Below are 24,238 nucleotides of genomic sequence, written 5' to 3'. Positions count from 1 at the left end.
ATAAATATCTTATAATTTATTGCAGAATTCAGATCGGTATCGGCCAAAATTTCATATTGGCCCATCCCTACAAATATCTATTCTAAGGCTCAGCTGATATTAATTTAATGTACCACAATATATTTGCATGATAAGGGTAATAATATAAAAAATATCGAACAAAACTAAAAAATGTTATCTCACTGAACTTCTCCAAAATGCCAAAACAAAAACAAAGATCTCAAAAAATTCACATTTTATAACTTTGCACCAACATTCTTGAAGCTCTAACCAGAGATTGAACCAGAATCGCTTGCAGCAAAGTGAAGTTGCTAACCGTCTGGCTACTGGAAGCCCTTGCATGTAAGAACTTTTAGTGTATTACACCCGCTGCAAAATGACTTCGGACCTCATAACAAAAGCACAAAAAATAGATAATTCATGTGAAAAGCTATTATTAAGCTATTAGATACAGCAAAAAATGCATACATTAGTACGGAGTCATGTTGCCTTTACTTTTGAGAACCATTTGGATGCACTTGGGCATGGAATCACTAAGTCTTCGGAAGTAATTTAAGTCCATGTCAATGCACCACATTTTCTTCAGTTCAGTTTGGATGGTCTGTAGGTTCTGAATCTTCCTTCTTTCCCAGGAATTGCTTCATACGATGCCAACCATTTTCAATTGGGTAGAGTTTGGGGCTATTCCCAGGCTACTCTAACATCTTTATCTGTTGTTCCTCAAGCCATTTCCTTACCTTCTTAGCCGTGTGACAAGGAGCATTATCATGCATGAAAAGATCACACTCGTGGATTTGAAGCATATCAACTTAAGAACGTTGATTTATCGGTCTCCGTTCGTCACTTTTTGCGGTAACAAATATAAACCTGCCCTACCCTTTTCACCTGAAAAACACCCCCACACCATTACAGACTGGGAGTGCCTAAGGGTCGGAACCGTATACTTTGGGTCATATCGATCTGAAGATGATGGATGTCGAACCTAAGCAGCTCCCATTCGGAACAATTGGAATGAGCTTTCATTAGAAAACATGACTATCCTCCACTGTGCTGGTGTCCAGTGTTCATATTTCTTTGCAAAAGCAAGATGCTCTTTCTTCATGCTGGCAGTGAGTAGTGGTTTCTTAGCAGCAGTACAACATGGCAAATCCAAGTCTTTCTGTAAACTATGCTGGATCATGCGAACACTAACATTTTCCAGCAGACTCGGGTGCATTTCTTTTAAGTTCTGATGCTGTCAGCCGAGGGTTTTTCTTTCTTTCTCTCATTAGGAGAGCATCTGTAGTTTGGTTGTTTTTCTTTGCCTCCCACCACCGAATTTGTGCTTTGGGATGACAGTCTGAGGCAGTCCTCTGGTGGCTGCCAGTACCTTCATTATGGTTGATTTAGCACAACCTGTTTGTTTACATATCATCTTCATCGGTACGTTTTCACTTCGCTATGCAATAATGCTGGCTTTTTCCACACTACTACAGTACTTTCCCGGCATATCACAAATACACCTGCACAGTAGTCAAATATTCAACACAAAGTGCACCACATGAAAACACAGCAATTTATCACACACACTACAGCAGAAAGTCACCCTTCCTGTGTCAACTAACAATACGAAATGAAATGAACTCGCTTATCAGCAGTAATGCACTGTTGCCAGATACGTTCATGCAAAAACAATTCAGTGTTCAAAACAAAACAACACTAGATAGATACAAGGCTACAAAGTAGTGATAAGACTGCTTACTAACAGCACATTTCACGAGGTCCAAAGTCATTTTGCGGCAGGTGTATTCCAAGCACTCAGGAGTTTGTCAGCACTGTGCAGAGATATCTACAAATTTCACCCAATACAAAGTGAAATTTCACTTTGTATTGGGTGAAATTTGGCAGCATTATGGCCTTTTCACTGGTGGTTTCACTTGGTCTTTCAGATATACAAGGCTCATTCACTATATAACCGGAAATATGTTGTAACAATATATTTATTGCACGAAAAGAACTACAGCACTATGTTTCAGCATAGTTCCCCCCACTAGTTCAATGCACCTATGTCAGTACTTGATAAGGACACTGATTCCACAGGGAAAAAAATCTTTTGGATGCGTGCGTAAACACTCGTGCACTGCTGACTGGACTTCGTCGTCATTCTAGAACCTCAATCCACCGAGTGCATCTTTCAGTGGGCCAAAGGTGTGGCAATCAGAAGGTGAGAGATCGGGTGAATATGGAGGGTGGGGTAAGCACTCAAACTTTAGGTCCTCGATGGTAGACAATGTGACATTGGCAATGAGTGGTCTCGCATTGTCATGGAGCAAAAGCACACCAGTGGACACCAGACCACATTGTCTCTGCAGAATGGCTGGTTTCAGTTTTTCACGCAAAAGGTTTGAGTAGGTGGTACTGTTTACATTATGACCTCTGGGCATGTAATGTTCAAGAATTGGCTCCTTGTGGTCCCAAAACAAAGTTAACATGTTAACTACAGTGACAGAGCGACCTGGATGCAGAGAAACTTCAACACTGGTTATGCGCTGTTTGAACTTCTCAGCCCACTCCTACACTTGTGATCGACTCATACAGTTGTCACCATACTGAACTGTCATGTGGCGATGAATTTCTATCGGTTTTGCACCTTCACTCAACAAAAATCTCATGACACAGTGTGTAAGTGCTTCCCAGCATCCCGTGCGTGAGGCAGGCATGCCAGCCCCAGCTATGAATAGCTTACAGATGCCGTCACAAATAACAAACATATAACAACAAGTCATATTTTAGATTTTTTTATACTACTCTTCCGGTTATTTATTGAATGCACCTTATACATACGAGGGTTAAGTCATAAGTCATGGCAACTATTTTTTTTCTCGCGAATAGTGCACAACACGAGACATCTAAGATATAAGTTTGAAAGTGTATGGAATGAACCTTCGAATGAAGCCACCAGATGAAGTCTGGATGCAGGAGACTCTCGTAGGGAAGAAGCAGAACACAGGACATTGGACAACAGTGTTTTATTATAGTATGAGCAACAAGTACACAAGACTACACTGTTTAACAACCTTCAAAGTATTCATACAGGTTATCCACTGTTCGATAGGGCATGGCATGCACACACAGTACTTCCCGTATCTCTGTATGACTTTTCCGTGCATTTCTGCCGCAGAGAATTGATATTTTAACGTACGAATATTGCTCCTGCTTCATCACCTCCATTTTTGAACACTGTCACTCACCAAGTGCATTTGGGTGCATGCTTATTACTTCACCTTTGTTCACATATACCATTTGGAGGCTTCTTTCGAAAGTACATTCTATACTTTTAAACGTAAATCTTAGATTTTAGTAGGGATGGGACCGATTAATCGATACTCTATCGGTATCGGCCGATATAGGCATATCGGTGTATCGGTAAAATTACCGATTATTTTACCGATCCGATATATCGATTATTATCTGATAATTTAGTGCAAAATTCTGTCATTTTGTTGTAATTTCTATGGATAATATCCATGCCCTACTTTCTAAAAAGTAAATGACTAAATATGCAACTTCTTTTTCACTGCAGTCACCTTGAAACACACATTTCTTAAAGAGGTCAGTGAACCTTTCAGGTTTTTCAAGGACCATTTCTAATTTTATATCGGATCGGTAGAATATCGGTTATCGGTATCGGTAAATTTTATATTGGTACTTTATCGGTATCGGCCAAAATTTCATATCGGCCCATCCCTAATTTTTAGTGTTGTCGTCTGTTTGCAAGAAGAAAAATAGTTGCCATGAATTATGATTTAACCCACATATAGAAATAGTGTCTACGAAAGGCAGAGAACAACAAACTCGTGACAGTATGCCAGAGAGCAGCCTAATGAAACTACTGAAGCTTCTGCATATGTGAATAAAACCATTTCTATGCCAGGCCCTTCATAATTCTTCTAAATTATGTGCACTGCTCTGCATTTGACAAAGGCATCCTAACACACACATGAGGAACATAGCTTGAAAAACTGCAATGGACAGAAAATTACCAAAAAAAATACAGCACTTACTAAATGTAACATACAATTATACCATATAGTCAGTCTTCCAAAGCATAAACTGTAACCTTAGATTTTTAAGTTCTAAAAAGAGTGCTTTTAGGTTCCTAAAATAGGCTCTAAAAATCATAAAATTAGGCTAAAAAAAGCCTCAAGTAGGTTCCAAAAAATGTAAAATGAATCAAAATTCAGGAAAAATACTGATTAGGTACAACTGTTAAAAAACAAAATCTCAATGTTTGGGTGTGTTGCAATCACACACACCTTTCATATTGTGAGAGTGAGTGAGTGTGTGAGAGTGTGTGTGTGAGTGAGTGAGTGAGTGAGTGAGTGTTTTTTTTTTTTTTTTGAGAGGTGGTAGTACGTAAGATTGAAATATAGAAAATATCTGCCTGTACCCTTGAATTATTCAAAATTTTGCCTTTAAAACCAGGAATTATAGTTGAATTTTATCATAGTCCTATCATGACCACCCTGAATACATAACAATTTTTTTTCATGTTATCCATAGTCAAACTCCACGTTGGTCTGCGAGGATCATCTTACGTATTTAACATGATATTTCAACAAAAAGTCAGTGGTGCAAATTTGAAAAAGAAACGTTCCTTTGCAAGGCATGAATACCACAAAGCACAGAACTGAAGCGAAGGTGAGCAAGACCACACAGATAAGAAATTTGCACTTTGGACCGTGCAGGTAACAGTGCCAGACATTTTGCTTTGTTTAGAGCTTTGAAAAACATCATAGACTTGGAGGAAGAGAAATCGACAGAAAGTTTGTTTCAAACACATTAATCGTTGACTTTTTCGGTACAAAAGCAAGATAATACCTGTGTGATACAAAAATCTTTACAGACCTTAAAAAGTACATAAAAACCTAAGTGCATAAACCTAAAATAGGTTCTAACAAGCAAAATAAGTTATTTTAGGCACTATAAAACTTAGTCAGTTGTTGCATTTTTGAATGAAACGTTGACATACCTTGTTATTTCTTATTTACCTGCAAAGGAAAAAATAGGTTAAAAATCTAAAATCTGAGGTCTACTCATAAGTATGACAAAAATCTACAATAAAAATCTTACCTCGACTTGAGAGCTTTGTCACTAAATTCAAGCGAGAAATATAAATATTTTCCTTCTCTGTAGTCAAAGCCCTCACCATCATCTATGTACAAAGTGCCCCTAGCTGTGTTCTGTAAAGCAACAACACAAAGTACTATTATTTCACATTACTTTGAGCCCTAGAAAATACCAATAATTACAATGTAAGCATACATAATGCTGGAATGTGTACAAACTGATTTTCTTAAACTTCAATACAATAAACCATTAGTGTTTTTCTTAACGACATCATATCCTTGTTCCTCAATTGGCAGATGGAACAGTGAGTAATCAACTTAAGTCCATGACCAAACTAATGAAATGTGATGCTGAAACTTACTTAAAACTTACCCTGCATTATTATTACGCACTCAATGGAAAAGTAGATATCTGATTGGTCCAACAATAGAACATGTACAATTTTGAATATATAAGTGACCAATCAGAAGCTTGAAAAAAAGGTAAAGTATAGAATATATGCATATAGCATGGTTAGAGGCACATATTTTTGGTAAATAAAAAAGCCAAATTTCGGTACAAAAACAGAGTCGATTTCAGGTTCAAAAGCGGTAAATAATATCGGTGAATAATCACATCAAAAGGGCTATATAAAATGACATTTTGGTTTTAAAATTGTGAATATAATTCAAAATTTGATTCAAAAACTGCACTTATTATACAAAGTAAACTTATCCCTTCTAATAGAACATTTATGTAGTTACCAGAGTATTTAGTTTATTTCTGTGTAAGGGGGTCAATTTTTGCTTCTCAAATATTTACAGCAGAATTAAGCAATGTTCCGTGAATTGCATAACTCACAGGATACTCCAGACTTCAGAAAGTGTCGCGTCAGTATATAAACGGTAAATTTCGTGTTTAAGAGTCTATTTCGCATTATGCAATTCATTTCTCATTATTTCGTGACAAAACACGAAATAGGGTAGGAAAATGCACCTCACACCTTCAGAAACATGAAAAATGAACATTATAGCATGTAATTTCATATTTCGTGTTTTCGTCAAAAACGAAATTTGCATGCCTCTAAGCATGGTGCCATTAAGGCACATTTAGAGGATGTGGAGATAGGGTTCAACACATTCTCAATCTCAGTCATTTTGGAGGTGATGTGATCAGCACCACCTCCAATGTGTCCTCAGATACCTTACGCACCCTGTACCTTTTCTGTCTTCCTCACTAACCTCCAGCTCGATCACATAACAGCACATAATAAAAACTGTTTCAAAATGTAAGTAGCATTAATTATTTTCCTATCATCATCTTTACCTGTTTCCTGTCTCTGGCACTAAAGCCAAAATATTGTAACAATCACCCCCTCCCCTCAAGTACCATTTCAAAGATATTATGTTTTTGAAATGGGCAGAACTCATCTTCAAGATGCAACACCGTTGACACTTGGTCATGAATTCTCAAGTTATGCGCAGCAAATCGAATATGGAATGGAAAGAGTACTATGGAGAATTTAATAAAAACTTACATTTTTATCCAAGGCCACAACCAGTGTGCATGGATCATCATGTGAAAGTGAAGCTGCTCTTCTAATTCTCTCCTTCTTTGGAATAATAGTTCCTCCTCTTTGGTACACAGGAATCTGAAATAGGAAAGTCTCCTGAATGAAATATATAGACCTTCATGAAAAATAAAAGGCATTAAAAATTATCACAAGGAAAATCAAGTTAGATACGTCTACAAGTAACCAAATGTGTGTGTATGGTTCTAGGCATTATTAATATAAAGAATGCTAACTAAGCAGATAATATGTGTCAGTTTCAAGACAAACTGTTAATAGATTTATTTATTTGTTAAAACACTAAAATAACACTCAAACAGCATGATAAAAAAACACTTCGGAGTTCTTAGATGTCTACTCTGTCTTTCCTCGACCAGCCCTGCAGAGGACTCCGTCAAGGAGTCGAAAGCTTGGAAGAACTCCGAAGTGTTTTTTATCGTGCTATTTGTGTGTTATTTTAGTGTTTTAACAAATAGGTTGCCAGCACGTGACGTAAGAAGTTTTCTAGTCATAGATTTATTTATATCAAAGTGTGCCTGAACTTCAACTCAGTGTCATTCTTACATGGAATGGTTGATTTGATTGATTTGTTGTTTTAAGTCCACTTTATGCACAGTAAGGCTAATAGGGACTGGACCTACAGTTTAAAGTGGGATCCGAACCACTTGTGCCCCCACCAGGTATCGAACCCGGGACCCCTTATTACATGGAATGGGTTTGAGTTACAGTGGAACCCTGATTTTACATTTTTCCACATTAAGCAAACTTTGTGGTCTCAATAAAGTAACATGTTACAGAACTTCCCCAGATTTTAAGTTTTTTTTTTACCCTGAAAAATGTAAAATAAAGGTTCCACTGCATACTGAAATTTCAACTTTCATTTTTTTTAGGCGAGTCTCCATAATTTGAAATATTTGCACAATTGTTCCTAGTCTATGTAGTATTCTGGGGTCCACCTAGTCTCTAATAAATCAGGTACCTGGTGGAGGGAGCAGGTAAATGCAGCATAGTACTGATATCACCTCCAAAAATAACCAATACTGTGAATGCGACACCCTCCACCCTATTTGCCTTCATTAATACAGTCCCTGTAATAAGAGTTCCGTAAAAATTTTAGTTATGATTTGTCTAACCAATGGAACCTAGTAGAATACATGTAGGAGAGTCAGAAAAACTTGGGTAGACATCACCATATTCTGGACCGAGTGTTTTAGATGCCATTTTCCAAAATGGCCGACAGCGACAATATTTTGCTTTTATTTCCGCTCCTGAAACCGTTCAAGTCATGATTTTGGTGTCTAAATATATGTTTTGAAGGTTGACGAATCAAATAAAATAGTTCCTGAAGTTGTCTGATTGTGATTTATTTCAGAATTTTTTTTTTGTCCAGATCCAACAAAACTGCCAGTCAAATCAAGGATATCTCAGAGTAATCTTATTCAACGAAGTCACTACATACAAAAGGAATAAAGGAATTACCATGTCAAAGGGTTCTACATTACAAGAGACCAGACAGCAAACCACGTTTTCATGAAAGTTTCAAAGTTAGGGAAGACCTGCTCTGTAATGAGAGCACTGAAAAGATACATGCTGAAACTGAATTTGCAATCACTTTAATTAAACATGGGATTCCTGAAGATACAACTGATGATCTAATTGTTCCAGCATGGGCTGGATGTCGTGCTTTGGTATCAACAGCTACACCACCTCTCATGCATGAGGGATTTCTTCCATTCATCCCCAGGCCAGTTACAGAACATGCTACAGTTTTCTTATCATTGAAAAGTTTGCAGAATGTTTGCTCACAGTTAAAACAATCAGTTTGTGTTAAAACTGCAGAATCAGTAATGAATGGAAGTCATTATGTCATATGGTCAAAGTCTTACTGAATCTTGATGAAGCTATTTTGAAGATGAAATAGTCAGCATTTTGGAAATGTGACCGGAAAATATGCTATTACCATTCAACAAGCCCAGAAATTGAAAATAAGTATTTCAACTAAGAATGTGAAAACAAGCCCAACAGAGTTTAATGAACTTTTAGCAACTTTGTACAATGACTTTCAGAAATTTTCCAATGATTGTGCCACTAAGTTCGAAATGTGCCGATACTAGGATACATTCCTTTACCTTGTAAACTTGTTGAAATTTCTCATAGCATCTGACAGAGATGGCGATTGGAATAGCCACCTTCAAGTTATTCAGATCCTTCAACCTATATTCTGTGAATTTGACAGTATTAACTATTTAAGGAATGCATCATGGTATCTGGAAAAAATGTGATGGTTGGAGGAACAGCATCCTGAAGTGTACCACACTCCTGGCTACCTTTATCCCTCAAAGTTTCCTCAAGATACTAGCTTCATATGATGCTGGGTGGGTGCCAGAGCAGTTTGAATAGGTGGAAAATATCCCCATTCTCCCTCGCAGGGGATCGACCCTGGGTCTCTCGCATAGTAGTCCGATGCCCTAACGACTGAGCTCCAGTATTACTCGCTCGACAAATACCGATAGTGCGCACTTAGCTTGGTAATTCAAAACATATCTCGTGCAACAAATACGAAGATGTGACTCCCGTGTGACGGTAGATACGCAATCGATCTCCTGTTAGAACCCTGCCACTTTGCTCTGTGATGCAAATGGTTTTGATAGAAGTTGAAAAAATCGTGGGAAATAAATGATTTAATGTGGGTGTCAGAATTATTCCACGTACGTATAACTCTATAGTTTAAATGTTGGAAAACTTGCATGTTCCATGTACACAAACATGGCCTGGAAAAGACAAGGATGTTGGATTTCATGGAATTTTTCGTTGTTTTAGGACACAATTCTTTAAAAAAAATCGCTAAAAACTCCAACAATTCGCATTTGTTGCCAAATTCGCATTATTTCGATATTTTGAACAGGCGAAAAATGTGTCCAGACATCACTGCACATTCCTAAACATAATTTCGCAGCAATTACCATTTTTCACGGTTTTGGCGTTTGCGAAAAATCAATGTACCTACTAATTGGAAATTACTTTCTGGCCACCCCTAGTATAAATCAGTACATGGAAAGTGAAAATCTAGCAGGGCTGGCAGAGAAAAGTCAATTCTTGAAGGAAGTGATTTGCTGTTATGATTGCATGATTCGAGTAAATATGATATTAAAATATTTATGTATTTATTATTAGTATTTTATTTCATAATATTGGACATTAACTTCACTCAGTGAGCGATTTAAGACCATCTCTCACGAGATTAAACAGACAGGACAGAGAGTGGCGTTAATTTCATTGCAATACTAGTGTTGCAGTAAATTTGAGGTTGGGAGCATGCACTTGCCAATTTTTATAACATTCACCAATGCAGATTTGTGTTTCACTTTTTCGTGATAGTATTCAATATATATCCCGTTTGGTTTGATTCTTCTTGATATCTAAGAATATTGCAATGTTATTGTATGTCATTGTAAACGTATGTTAACTTGTGCGAAACCAGTAATACATCAGGATGATAAAAGAAAGCCTTCGTGAGCACTGCTACATTCAATAAGGTGAAGTGAGCCAGAAGAGTAATAAAATTCCAGCAGCATATTTGCAGTCTAAAGCTCTTCTTGTTTATGCATGCGATTTTTGTTGGATGTTGCAGTCCATGCAATTTCTGTCGCATGTTGTAGTGAGATACTTTGTCGGGTGGCGATATTCGACAAAAATCGTATGTATCAATGGAACATATTTGTTTCCATGTTCCTTCAGTTTACCCAACAAAATGCCTTACTACGACATCCGACAACTATCGGATGGCGCCACCTGCTCTTATCCCCTCCATCTATCTGTTGACAAGTCCCCTTACTACTCCCATACGGACAAGAAAAAATTATAATTCAATGCATTTTCCACGTAATATTTCGAGGCTTAACCTTTACTCTTCCGATGATACCAACCATATGGTAAGATCGTACTGGCCCGATGATACCGTATGGTATCATGGTGTTGATTACGAAATGAATGTCCTTTTTGGACCTTCATACTCTTATGTTTGGGTGGAAACTCTCACACAGGTCTGGAGCAAGCCTGGGAAATTCATATTGATGACCAACCTCCCCCCTCTCCGCAACATATCCATGCCACATTTCCGAACAGAGTTTCACATTTTGGCTCATTAATCAACTTGTATGGCACCCAGGAAATTGAAACATGTTTCAATCTCTTTGGAAACGTCCATTCTTTGAAGAGAATACTAAAGTTTGCGCCTTCTCCCCAAAATAGCGGGAGAAGAGGAGGTAAACTCCAGATTTTTGTTTTTTTTTCATTGAAATTCGGTGGTCACGCACCCAACCCCCCCCTTCCTCGGTTAGGTGTTCTGAATTGTACACTGTTGCATGCTATGATGTTTCAGCTGCAAACTAAAACTTATCCGAAGTAGATTGCTCCCACAGTACCCGAGTTATAACAATTTTCCTCCAAACATGCAAATTACCTATTTTTTGTTAAAAAAAAAAAATCACATTTTGGCATATTATTCAACTTGTATGGCACCAAAGAACATGAAACATGTTTCATTCTCTTGAGAAATGTCCATTCTTTGAAAAGAATACTAAAGTTCGCACCTTCTTCCCAAATAGTGGGAGAAGAGGTTGTAAACTCCAGATTTTTTTTTTCATTTAAATTCGGGAGTCGCTCCCCCCAAACCCCCTTTCCTCAGTTCGGCATTCTGAATTGTACACTGTTGCATGCTCTGATGTTTTAGCTGCAAAACAAAACTTGTCCGAAGTAGATTGCTAGCATAGTGCCCAACTTATAACAATTTCCCTCCAAAAATGCAAATTACCTATTTTTCGTAAAAAACAGTTTCACATTTTGGCTTATTATTCAACTTGTATGGCACCCAAGAACATGAAACATGTTTCATTCTCTTGACAAATGTCCATTCTTTCAAAAGAATGTTGCAATCTCCATATTTTTGTTTCTTCCATTGAAATTCGGGGGTTGCACCCCCCCCCCCTTCCTCGGTTCAGCGTTCTGAATTGTACACGGTTGCATGCTATGATGTTTTATCTGCAAAACAAAACATATCCGAAGTAGATTGCTCCCTTAGTGCCCGAGTTATAACAATTTTCCTCCAAAAATGCAAATTACCTATTTTTCGTAAAAAAATAATAATCACATTTTGGCTTATTATTCAACTTGTATGGCACCCAAGAACATAAAACATGTTTCATTCTCTTGAGAAATGTCCATTCTTTGAAAAGAATACTAAAGTTCGCGCATTCTCCCCAAAATAGCGGGAGAAGAGAGGGCAAACTCCAGATTTTTGTTTTTTTTCCATTGAAATTCAGGGGACGTGCCCCCCAAGCTCCCCCTTCCTCAGTCCGGTGTTCCAAATTGTACACCGTTGCATGCGCTGATGTTTTAGCTGCAAAACAAAAGTTATCCGAAGTAGATTGCTCCCATAGTGCCAGAGTTATAACAATTTTCGTCACAAGAGTGTTCGAAGTCAATGAAGACGAAATTTCCTGACAATTTCCTGACTTTTCCCGTTTTCCAGGTTTGTCGCCACCCTGAAATATGCAACAAAAAAAGGATGTCCATTGTGGACGCCGTTGCAGATGTGCAACAAAGAGCTTTAGATACAATTATCTAGGGTTTGCCACACTTATATTTGTATATTGAGGTTGAAACACTGACAGTTCGTTCGGGAACAATTTAGCACTGTAAGGCACACATTCTTCTTTGTGTTTGGACCTGGTAATCCAGCTGAAGAAGTGGCGGTGGGGGGGGGGGTCAAGGAGAGGGGGGATTGGATGAGGTTTGGCGGTGTCAGCTTTCTGTCGCCTCTATGTTAGATATGCAATGAAGCTTGACGATAGCCAGAGGGCAGAAGCGTGAGTCAATCCAGAAGTATAGACAAAACAAAGGATTGCAAAGGCTCCCTCCACTCCGTTAGGAAAGGCCTCGCCATAATCGGTTTTGAGCAGTGTCTGTGAATCATATAACAGCTCATCGATCTCCCTAACGCACAATCGTTTCCTTCTGGACATATTTCCACAAAGAGCCGAATCAACAGGGAAGAAATAGATTCACAGTAGCTTCACAAGATGCAAGTGCGAACGAAAAAAGCAAAAGTTCAGGTTTTCTCCCCAAAGTTGCTGGAGAAGAGGGGGCAAACTCCACATTTTTATATTTTTTAATTGAAATTTGGGGATGCAGCACCCACCCGTAACCCCCCTCCCACGGTTAGGGCATCCAAATTTTACATGGTTGCATGCACTGATGTTCTACCTGCAAAACAAAAGTTATCCGAAGTAGATTGGTCCCATAGTGTCAGAGTTATAACAATTTTATGAATAATATTCAAATTGGCTAAAATTTGCTGTTTTGAGTAACAAAAACAGAGTTTTACGTTTTGCCTTATTATTCAAATTATATTGCACCCACAAACATGAATCAAGTTTCATTCTGTTGCGGAAGGTCCATTCTTTGAAAAAAAAAGCAAAAGTTCCGGTTTTTATCCCCAAAGTAGCTGGAGAAGAAGGGGCAAACTCCACATTTTTATATTTTTTTTCATTGAAATTCGGGGGATGCAGCTCCCGCCCTTAACCCACAATTGTATGGAATAGACGCGAACCAGGTGATGATCCATATGGTCAAGGCTTCAGGTCATACCGCCAGAACATCACTACGTTTTTATCACGAAATGGCAGAGGAATTAGGAATTCATGTCATTCCGTTTGAAGACATTCCTGTGAAAAGCCCAGATGCCAGTCCAATGGAGTTTTGCGCATTTGGACTGTTGAAACGACGTCTTCAACATTGCCGCCTGCACACCCTGGATGGTCTATGGAAAGCTTGCAGGGAGGAGTGGGGACAGAATTCGCACGCCTGTCCTGCGCCGGAGCTTGCTGCAATGGAAACTGCGATGCCAGGCGATAGTCCACAATGCTGGGCGTCCAATAGAACATGATCGGTGGTGGCGGTGCGGTATCTCTTAAGGTGAGTACCCGTCAAAAATTGTCAGATATAAAGTGAACAACCTGTATATCTCTATGGTTTAACCTCTTTTTGTTGAAGGGATTACAGTGGAAGGCCAATTTTCCATTTACGTGCCTAAATTCCCCTTCAACTATTTATTAAAATACTATAAAATTTCTCAAGATTTTACACTTACTCTATATATTTAGCCACAGGCTTCTGAAAAGTCAATGTTTCATTCTTGTCTTAAAACTACTATTAGACACCAGTAGCAATGTTAAAAAAACATCTGAAAATTAAGTAAGCGAAGAAGTTCTGTACCTTTTTCAAATCAGCAGCTATGCGTTTTGGTCCGTTGTGCTCTATTTTCTCATATGTATCAATGTCATACCAGATCTCATTGTTCCCAGGGAAATATACGGTAACTTCATTTGATCCTTGTTCTGTCACAGGGTGAACCAGTAATGCATTGCCTTTAGGAAAAGAAAATTTAAAAATAGTATTACTCACAAATACAAGTAAAATGTAAATTTAAACAAAAAAGCTTATCCACATTTTACCAAAACTTCAGTTGCCCAGTATTATTTTATGTCTCACATTTAAGTAGATAAATTAAGTACAATGATGTTCGATGTGGACGATTTGAATGAAGTCGATGAGAGATCCAGTCTTCTCTGTATACAATAATAACGCACCTGCTGTATACAGCGATTTCATAACAAAGGGAAACAGATAGCTGCGTATCAGCGATAGTAATGCATAAACTATGCTATACATCCCACCTGAAATGTTGCTTTTATATTTTGGTGTTTCACAGCTACAACTCTTGTAATAAGCAAGGAGTTGTGGGTTCATTAAGAGAGACAGGACTACAAACATTAATAAATTTTCAAAGAATATAATGGGTCATCCTTTTCCTTCCTTTCTAGTTGATAAAACTTTTTGTTGTTCCCTTTTTTCTTTGCACACCTTTTTCACTGTGCTGACATATCCCCCCAAAACACTCCGCTGTGCACCTGACACATTGGTTTATGTCGTGAGATGCGCCCATTCGTTTCTCCTGGTCGAAATATCCCTTGGCACTATAATTTCTTTTGCTCCACTATGATACAGTCTTGCCATTTTCATGCAACAAAAAAATTACTTCACAGAACCGCCATCACTCAATACTGTGCGTACGAACAAACACGCAAACTTGTGAGAGACAGACTTCCTGGATAGAATGCACGTAAGAATTATTATGGAAACGTGGGAGTTCAGTCAATAATTCATGGCAGGAACGTGACAAAAGAAAATGTTGGCATCTCTACAATGTTTTCCTTTGTGCAACACTTTGTGTCGGCTCATTTCCCATGTCAAAGCTGCTTGGATGCGGAGTTTAAAGAGAAAGCGGCGATGTTTGGAAACAAAGCTCACTTGCTCCACGTGCATTCTTAGCAACGATGTGAATTACGCAAAAAACAATTCTCTCTGTTGTTTTCAATTCGCAGTGTGCAAGAATGAGATATGGACATTTGATATTTATTCCATGGCCATCATTTTGATATGCATTTCATGACCATTGGCCTGACCATTACTGAGATTGCAACATCATAATTAATCATTAATTGTGGCTGTTCCACAGATGAAAGTACCATTACATTTGGCTGAGATATTTCCACAAAAAAATATATATTTTTACGACGGTTTTACACAAAGCTACACACAATTGAATTTGACTTATGTTAAAAACACACGAAAAACTACACTTTTACGAACATTTTTGTCTAAATAGAGAACAGACAGAGTTAAAATCAGTTTGTCTTGCTTTTGTCTAAAAGCCGACACTTGTAGCTTTCCAATGAGCTATATTTGACTTTTTTCCTCCGATGGAGTACAATTTTACAAGCACGCAAACCGAGGGCTCAATATTTCTAATCACCACCAGCAGCAAAAAAGAGTAATTTACCGCATTTATGAGTGCACACCCTGGTTTTTCACGGGAAAAAGTGACAAAACAAAAATTACATTTCGTATATAACGCGCAGTATAATCCAGGCTTAAGAAATGACTTTCTTAGTTGTGGGTAGTAAAGCTGTTGCTATGTGGACCAAGAGGAGAATATCCTCTTGTGTAAAGAAGTCAACAACCCATGCCACCTCCCCCCTCACCCTCCACTGTGTTTAGCATCGCAAAGCTTCCTCTTGAACCACCTAATTTATTCTGTAATATTAGAAAGCGAGATCAAAATAATGTTATGGATTTGCAGTGCTCAGGAAGTTATTTTAGATTATTTCTCACCAGAGAAATACTGATGATATACATCCCATGTGACGAAAAGTTCTGCAAGAATCGCACTGCTTTTCTGTGTGTCGTAGAACATTACATTACACAGTAAAAATGACCTTTAAACTTTTATATGTGGTTTTGCTCATTTCCTCCTTACTTTTTGTAAAAAAAATTCAAAATATATACTTTTCAGATGACTAATGTAACATTTATAAGAGGCACATTCAGGACCCTCAAACTAGCAGTTAGCAGTAGAAGATTTCTTCAAGACATTTACACACTCCCTATAAGTCATATTTGGCTAGTAATACATTTTAATTACTATTTTCTTTTTCCTTATCTTTTCTTTCATCCAAAGTATATTAAAATCAGAATCCAAAGTACATTAAAATCAGAAAGTTCCTTCATTTGGTGATGATCTCATTTCATTCGTATTGCACATTAGTGTTGCCATCTTGAATGGAATACTGTTGCCATATTCGTAAACTGCAAAACTTCTTTACAGGGTTCCATAAACATTAAAAATCAATGCAAGTGTCACAATATCATGGAATGACCCACACGGTCTGCATTATTCCATGCATAATATGCACCACAGTTTTTGGGTGTGAATTTTTTGGGAAGAAGTGCACATTATAGATGAGTAAATATGGTATTTGCCTGAAGAAAAGAGATGCTCTCTTCAAATTATTTGTTAGAATAGATAAAAGTATAGACACTAGATAATGCTTAATGCTAAAATGAACCTTGATACTTCATGGCACACGACAGCTTTTGGATAGTGTCAATTCATCAACTTCCCCGTTCCAAAAAATTTACAGAATTTAAAAAAAAATAAGTCATGACATGTTAAATACGAAGTTCTGACCATGCAATAACTACACATTTTTCACATATTTATAAACCTTAATTTAATACAAAAAAAAAAGTAGTTTAAAGAAGAGAATGAACAGGTTAATTAATACTCTTATCAGTGTTGCGCAATATAGCATATTGGTAACATTACCATTGATTTTCAGTTTATATTATTTCACTTTTCTGCCACTTTTGGCTAAACATGAAGATGAGGATGTGATAATGATATGATGAAATTGATGAAGGGACACTCGCAAAAGAATACCCATGCCTAAGCCAGGATTCGAACTCAGGACCACTGGTGTTATTGATTGATTGATTTGTTGTTTTAAATCCACTTTATGCACAGGAAGGCTAATCGGGACTGGACCTACAGTTTAAAGTGGGATCCGAACCAATTGTGCCTCCACCACGTATCGAACCCAGGACCCCTTGATTACAAGGCGACGACGTTACCCACCACTGGTGTTATAATGCACTACGCTAACCATTCCTCCACGGAGGCCGGTGGTAAAATTACGAATAACGTTACCTATTCAATATATCTAAAATTAACCATTCATGTACTTCTGGGAAAATCTGCAATTTTACATCAGATCAATAAATTTTATACCTGTACTTTATTGGTATCAGCGAAAACTTCATACTGGTCTTTAAAAAGTCAGGGATTTTATTTTGTGGAAATCCTGGATAAGACCATGCAATAAGGACTACCTAATGTCACTAAGCTTGGAAACTTTTGCTCCTAGGATTCGCAAGTCTATATATACACAATTAATGCTTACCTACAAGATGCTCATCATCGATTGCAAAGGTAGCTAATTCATCAGGAAACTCCACCCACAAAGGTCTCATCACAGGCATTCCAGTTACTTCGTGTTCAAAGAAAAGAGTGTACCAGTATGGTAAATATGAATAACGCTTCCTGATTGCTTCTCGTATTATCAATTTGTAGTGTTCTTCAAAGACCCATGGTTCCCTTCTCTTGGTGTCAATGTGAGCATGGCTTCTAAAAAATGGCTGGAATGCGGCTGCCTAACAGAAGGAAAGTTCGGGTTAATATTTGTTCAATAATACATAAATACAAAAAGGTCAGTGTTTAAAATTAACAAAAAATCAAAAAGTAGTTTTATTCTTCAGAATACAGATGCTACATCTATACCATTTGAAACCTAAAAAAATACACTCATCGATATCTGTACTTGAACGGTGTAGCAATTTAAATGTGTTCAGAGAAAGTTTAAGTCCATTTGATGCACAGATAGACTAATCGGGACTGGTCCTAGTTTAAAGTGGGATTCGAACCACTGTGTGCCTCTACATAGAATGAAACTGGAACTCTGTGATTACAAGGTGACAGCATTACCACTAGGTCTTCAGGTCAAATTTGTTCAGAATTATCATAAATTTTAGAATAGAAATTAGAAATGATTCAGATTAATTGCTAGCAATACGAGTAGAGATAAGTAAAATTGCTGACAATTTTGCTGACCCACTTTTTCTAAGACAAATGTAAAAAATAATAATTCATCTACTCTAGTTTTGTAAAGTTGTAAAGTAAATGTCTAAATTTATAGTATATTTTCCCAAGGGCAAACCTATGGCAGTCATCTACTTACATATATAAATCAAGGAGGTGAATGAACGATTCAGTTTCTTCATGGAACATTTCTAATTTTATATTCGATTGGTAGAATATCAGTCCATTCCATCTCTAATATAAATAATAATTTACTACAAAGAAATCAGATATTATTTAGAACTAAAATTATTTAAAATTCCAATAATGTACTAGTTAGCTGGTGAAATATATTGTAGGGATGGGCCGATATGAAATTTTGGCCGATACCGATAACCGACATTCTACCGATCCGATATAAAATTAGAAATGGTCCTTGAAGAACCTGAGAGGTTCATTGACCTCCTTAAAAAATGTGTGTTTCAAGGTCACTGCAGTGCAGAAGAAATGGCATATTTAGACATTTACTATTTTAGAAAGTTGAGCATGGAGATTATCCATAAAAATAAAAAAGGGCAGAATTTTGCGCTAAATTAGCACATATTTATCGATATATCGGATTGGTAAAATAATCGGTAATTTTACCGATAAACCGATAGCATATCGGCCAATACCGATTAATCGGTCCCATCCCTAATTGTGATAATTTTGGCTGGTGATAAGAATTGTCTAAAAGTCAAAGCCTAAGATAAGAGATGATTTCATTACTTTACTCTTTATTATTGTTCTGGCATGTACATTTTTTAAACAAACCAATGTTTCAGTTTCCTGCAAGTGAGATAACACCGGAGCCATCAGCTTTTTTAGACAAGACTGTTTGAAACAGTGTGTCGAAGAAAGAAAGAAAAAAAAAATATGTGCCAGAATCATCTGCTTACTAATTCCAACTAAATATTTTGTTTTATTGTAAGAATGAAACAGATTAATTGGTAATCAATTCATTGGAACACAAATTTATGGTAAACTAAAACAGACGAAAGGTAAACACTGCTACATCAGCAGTATATACGATATAACAATGGTGGAAATTCTTTTGTAGGGATGGGACCGAATAATCGGTATTCTATGGGTATCGGCCAACATAGGCATATCGGTTTATCGGTAAAATTACCGATTAATTTACCAATCTGGTATATCTATAAATATCTTATTATATAGTGCATTATTCTGCCATTTTGTTTTAAGTTTCTATTCCCTACTTTTTCAAAAAGTAACTGTCTAAATATGCCACCCAACTTCTTTTGCACTGCAATCATCTCAACACACCTTTTATTAAGGAGGCCAATGAACCATTCAAGTCCTTCGAGAACCATTTGGAATTTTATATCGGTAGATTGATTGATTTGTTGTTTTAAGTCCACTTTATGCACAGTAACGCTAATCGGGACTGGACCTACAGTTTAAAGTGGGATCCGAACCACTTGTGCCTCCACCGGGTATCGAACCCGGGACCCCTTGATTACAAGGCGACGACGCTACCACTGTGCCATCGGGGAGGCCCTTTATATCGGTAGAATATTGGTGTTGATAAAACTTATATCGGTATCAGCCAAAATTTCATATATTTCATGCAAATTTGTTGCCTCAGTTTGCCATGTTTTGAGCATTTCTGATCTAATTTAAATTTCACAAAAATACATTCACTTCATGGCAAGATAGGAATTTTCCACTTCTTCACAAATAAATTTTGTGTATATTTCATCAATGAGTGCAGGATCCTACAATTACATTGATTTTTCATATTTTGTGTTTTCAAGTATTGTGAAAATTCAATGTGTTTATCTATTGATACCAGCCGATATAGATATATTGATGTATTTGTACAGATATTTTTTTCCATTCTGATATATCCATAAATAGTCTACAATTTAGTAAAAAAAAATCTTCATATTATTTTTATGAACGTAAAAAGTAAAGTGCTCCCCTGTGCTATGCACCATGCCATGAAGGCATATAGGGGGTCTTAGGTTAGGACCCCACACATTCTTATCACGGGCGAAGGTCGGGGTGATGTGATCAGCACCATGCCCCTGGCTGCCTTTAACCCCTGGAGTTTCCTCCAGGTACCCACTTTATATGATGCTGGGTGGGTGCCCGAACTGCTTGAACAGGTGGAAAAATTACAGGTTCTCCCCCACCAGGGATCAAACCCGGGTCTCTCACATGGTAGTCAGATGCCCTAACGACTGAGCTACTGTAATCGTATAATTTATATGGCCAAGTTTTGTAAAGCAAATGACTAAATTATGCAGTCTTTTTACAAAATCAAAATTCAGTGCAGTCACCTGGTTAAATCAATAAATTAAGGATGTTAATAACAACTAGTGCTTTTCAAGGAACATTTGCAACTTTATATTGGGTCACTAAATTTCACATTGGTATTGACAAAAATTTCATATTCGTGCATCCATAAAATAATTTCATATAAAAATAAGAAGAATCCATCCACTGGGCAACTTACTTGGTACCATCGGGTGGTAAGTTCTCCATCAGGGTTCCTGAAGAAGCCACCTACATCAGCCCCACAAAATGAAATACCAGCAACCGAAAGAGACAGACACATTGGGATCGAAATTTTAAGATGGCTCCACTCTGCAGTATTATCTCCTGTCCAAACAGCTGCATAGCGCTGAGTTCCTGCATAGTGGGCTCTGGCAAGAATAAATGGACGAAGTTTCCTTTCTGATCTCCTCAGCAGTCCCTCGTATGTTGCCATTACCTTCAAAATAAATGTATAAAATACATTAACAAAAACACAGTAAATCACTGAAAAAAAAAAATGTTCTAAATCCACTTTATGGTCTGATAGATTAATCAGCACAGTGCAAAATGAACTGTACTGAGACGGTACGTCAGAGGTGAGGGTTACCTGCACGCAATCACGTCACGAGAGCCCCAACAACAGATTTACTATATCTCAAACTACCACTACATTAACCTTGAACCTTTCCAAGACTGCTCTCGAATGTCCCGCCTGAAATGCCGGAAGTGCTAATTGGAGTGTTATTGCAAGGGAAAGTCCAACCACAAAGAGAATAAGTTATTAAACCCTACTTGCTAACAGAAAATAGCCAATTAACTGAAAGATTAATTTATTTCTGTTTACCAAATTCAGTAGCACCCTATGGATATTTAGCACAACTATCTGTAATACCACAATGCATTCCCATGTCCCTCTGGAGTGATATTTGAATTCCAAGATTCCAAACTTGCACCAAATCCTTACTATTCAAAGACGTCCTCATGTATACTTATTTCCCAGAAACACGAATAATTTTGCATGTTCTTTGAACCCAACAGAACAAACTTCTTAATATTGGCAAATATCAAGGACAAACTCGGAACACAAATACCTCATTATATATTCCCAAACATTTGGTGAGATTGTTTAGATTGGTTTGTGTGCTATTTGGATGTGGTAGGATGGTAGGGAAAGGCAAACCACTTGGTTTTGTTACTGGGATCTGGTTGCAATGGTGGAGCGGGTTGTGTTGATGGTGTAGGTTGTCTGACTTGGATTTCAGCTTTGTTTCACCATGTGGAGAGTTGACATTCAGTATATCCATGTTTTAGTGCCTGTTCCGTGATGGTTGCTATCTCGTCCCTCAGGTCTTCTTCTCTGGAACAGTATGAGAAGGCTCTTCGGAAGTAGTTTAGCCATACGTTGGCCTTTTGCTTGGGTGGATGGTTGGATAGTGAATGGATATATTGGTTACCTGCATCTGGTTTTCTGAAAACTGTGGTTGTGAATTTGTTTCCCCCCGCGACTGAGGGTGAGGTCCAAGAAATTGATTTTGCCCTGCTTTTCATGTTCTATGGTGAATTTTAGTCTGGGGTGGATGCTATCTAGTTTTTCCAACATCGGGTTCTTTGTATATGACTATGGTGTCATCAGCATATCGTCCATATCTGATGAATTTGAGTTCTGGATTTTGGAGTATAATTTTTTCAGCCAAATGCATTTACTATGTTTGCTATGGGAGCTAATAGTGGGTTTCCCATGGCAAGGCCTTCAGATTGCTCATAGAAATTATTTTCAAATTGAACATAATTGTGTCTTAAGCACACTTCTATCAAATTGGCAGTTTCGGCTACTTCCAGTGCGGGGACTTTGTTTATGGTCAGCCACCTCTCAACTGATGTTAGGGCTAGGTTTATGGGTATTGAATTATACATGTCCACTATGTCGATGCTTGCGATTTTAGCACTATCTGCTTGTACTATGGATGTTATCAGGTTTTTGGCATCCGCACTGTTGCAAAATACATATGAGAGCTTGTGGTTGAATTGAGATATTTTGTTTTTGAGCCAGTTGGTAAGATGTATGGTAGGGTGGTTGAAGCCAGCTATTATGAGGCGCATGGGAATTCCTGGTTTATGTGTTTTGGGGATGCCATACGCAATGGCAGGTGAGGGGTGGGGGTTGGGGAGAAATGTGTGGTCTTCCTGCTTAAGCATAGCACTGCTTTTCACTGCAAGTTTCACTATTTTGCTATATCTGTCTGTGGGGTCCTTTGCGATGGTACTGTATGAGTCACTGTTTAGTTTTTCCATCACTTTTTTGTGTAGTCGTCCTTTTGCATTATTACAAATTGGTTTGTTTTGTCAGATTTTAGGCAAACATGAGTACCTTAATTATCTATTACTGAGTCTTGCATTCCCATAGTATGAGTATGCACAGATAGTTAATTGGACCAGGACATACAGCTTCAAGTGTGAATCTAACAGTTTGATTAGAGGACAACAGCTGTGTACTGATACAAGAACATGAACTGTAATAATTAACGAAACAAAACAAATTGTTTTGGAACATTTTCTTTCCATTTTACTTAACTGAAAAACATTAACATTAATGTGAACATCCTATATATATACTCAGTTCAGAAATTAAACAAACTACTAACGTGCAGGAGACCATAAATGTTGTGGACATCTCTGTGCTCCCAACCACCATGATGCAAACAGTCTTTGTGCATTGTAATCTCTGGGCCATTAAACACAGAAGGCTCGTTCATATCATTCCAGATATAGAGATCAACTGTAGAGCCAACAAAATTATCAAGGAGATACCGATTTGTGTAGTACTCAAAAGCTTCTGGGTTAAAGAAGTCAAGATAGCTTGCTGAACCAGGCCAACACCATCCTGAAAAAAAAATGATAGTTGTAAGAGCTATACATGTCAGTGGTACCGTTGGGAGAACATTTCCATTAAAACACCCTAAAATTACAAAAAATTATGTGCATTCATTTTGAATGGAAAAGCCTCATAATGAATAACCTTTAACCCTTAGTACGCCGCGTGGTCTGACGAAAGTAAGCCCAGTGTCGCCGAGGCTTTGAGCGGGAAATTTGAATTCGTATACATAATGGAGAAAAATCGTAATAACTCTCGCACTATGGGACCAATCTACTTCGGATAACTTTTGTTTTGCAGGCAATACATCGGTGCATGCAACCATGTAAAATTTGGATGCCCCAACCGTAGGGGGGGTTACGGGCGGGGGCTGCATCCCCCGAATTTCAATGAAAAAACATAAAAATGTGGAGTTTGCCCCCTCTTCTCCAGCTACTTTGGGGAGAAAACCGGAACTTTTGCTTTTTTTTTTTTTCAAAGAATAGACCTTCCCCAACAGAATGAAACTTGATTCATGTTCGTGGGTGCAATACAATTTGAATAATAAAGGCAAAACTTAAAACTCGATCGAATTTTAGCCAATTTGCATATTATTCACAAAGTTGTTATAACTGACACCATGGGACCAATCTACTTCGGATAACTTTTGTTTTGCAGGCAGAAGATCAGTGCATGCAACCATGTAAAATTTGGATGCCCCAACCATGGGGGGGGGGGGGGGTACGGGCGGGGGCTGCATCCCCCGAATTTCAATGAAAAAATCATAAAAATGTGGACTTTGCCCCCTCTTCTCCAGCTACTTTGGGGAGAAAACCCGAACTTTTGCTTTTTTCGTTCGTACTTGCATCTT

General features: G+C 37.8%; 1 protein-coding gene across 2 annotated transcripts in view; it reads right to left on the bottom strand.

Annotated features, from left to right (window-relative positions):
• The window catches only part of GCS2alpha (glucosidase 2 subunit alpha), an 89,439-nt gene that overhangs the window by 5,969 nt on the left and 59,232 nt on the right, over positions 1–24,238 (bottom strand). For both annotated transcript variants that reach the window (XM_083111749.1, XM_083111750.1), the window contains exons 10-15: positions 23,159–23,397; positions 20,716–20,973; positions 17,521–17,770; positions 13,934–14,085; positions 6,626–6,739; positions 5,113–5,222 (exon numbers count right to left, since the gene is read on the bottom strand). In XM_083111749.1, the coding sequence (XP_082967875.1) occupies positions 5,113–5,222; positions 6,626–6,739; positions 13,934–14,085; positions 17,521–17,770; positions 20,716–20,973; positions 23,159–23,397 (1,123 nt within the window). The remainder of the gene's footprint in view (positions 1–5,112; positions 5,223–6,625; positions 6,740–13,933; positions 14,086–17,520; positions 17,771–20,715; positions 20,974–23,158; positions 23,398–24,238) is intronic.

Source organism: Lepisma saccharinum, chromosome 25 (assembly GCF_977018435.1).
Source record: "Lepisma saccharinum chromosome 25, izLepSacc3.1, whole genome shotgun sequence".
Lineage (NCBI taxonomy): Eukaryota > Metazoa > Arthropoda > Insecta > Zygentoma > Lepismatidae > Lepisma > Lepisma saccharinum.
Note: the sequence above shows the minus strand (reverse complement) of the source record. Positions and strands in the feature narration are given on the sequence as shown.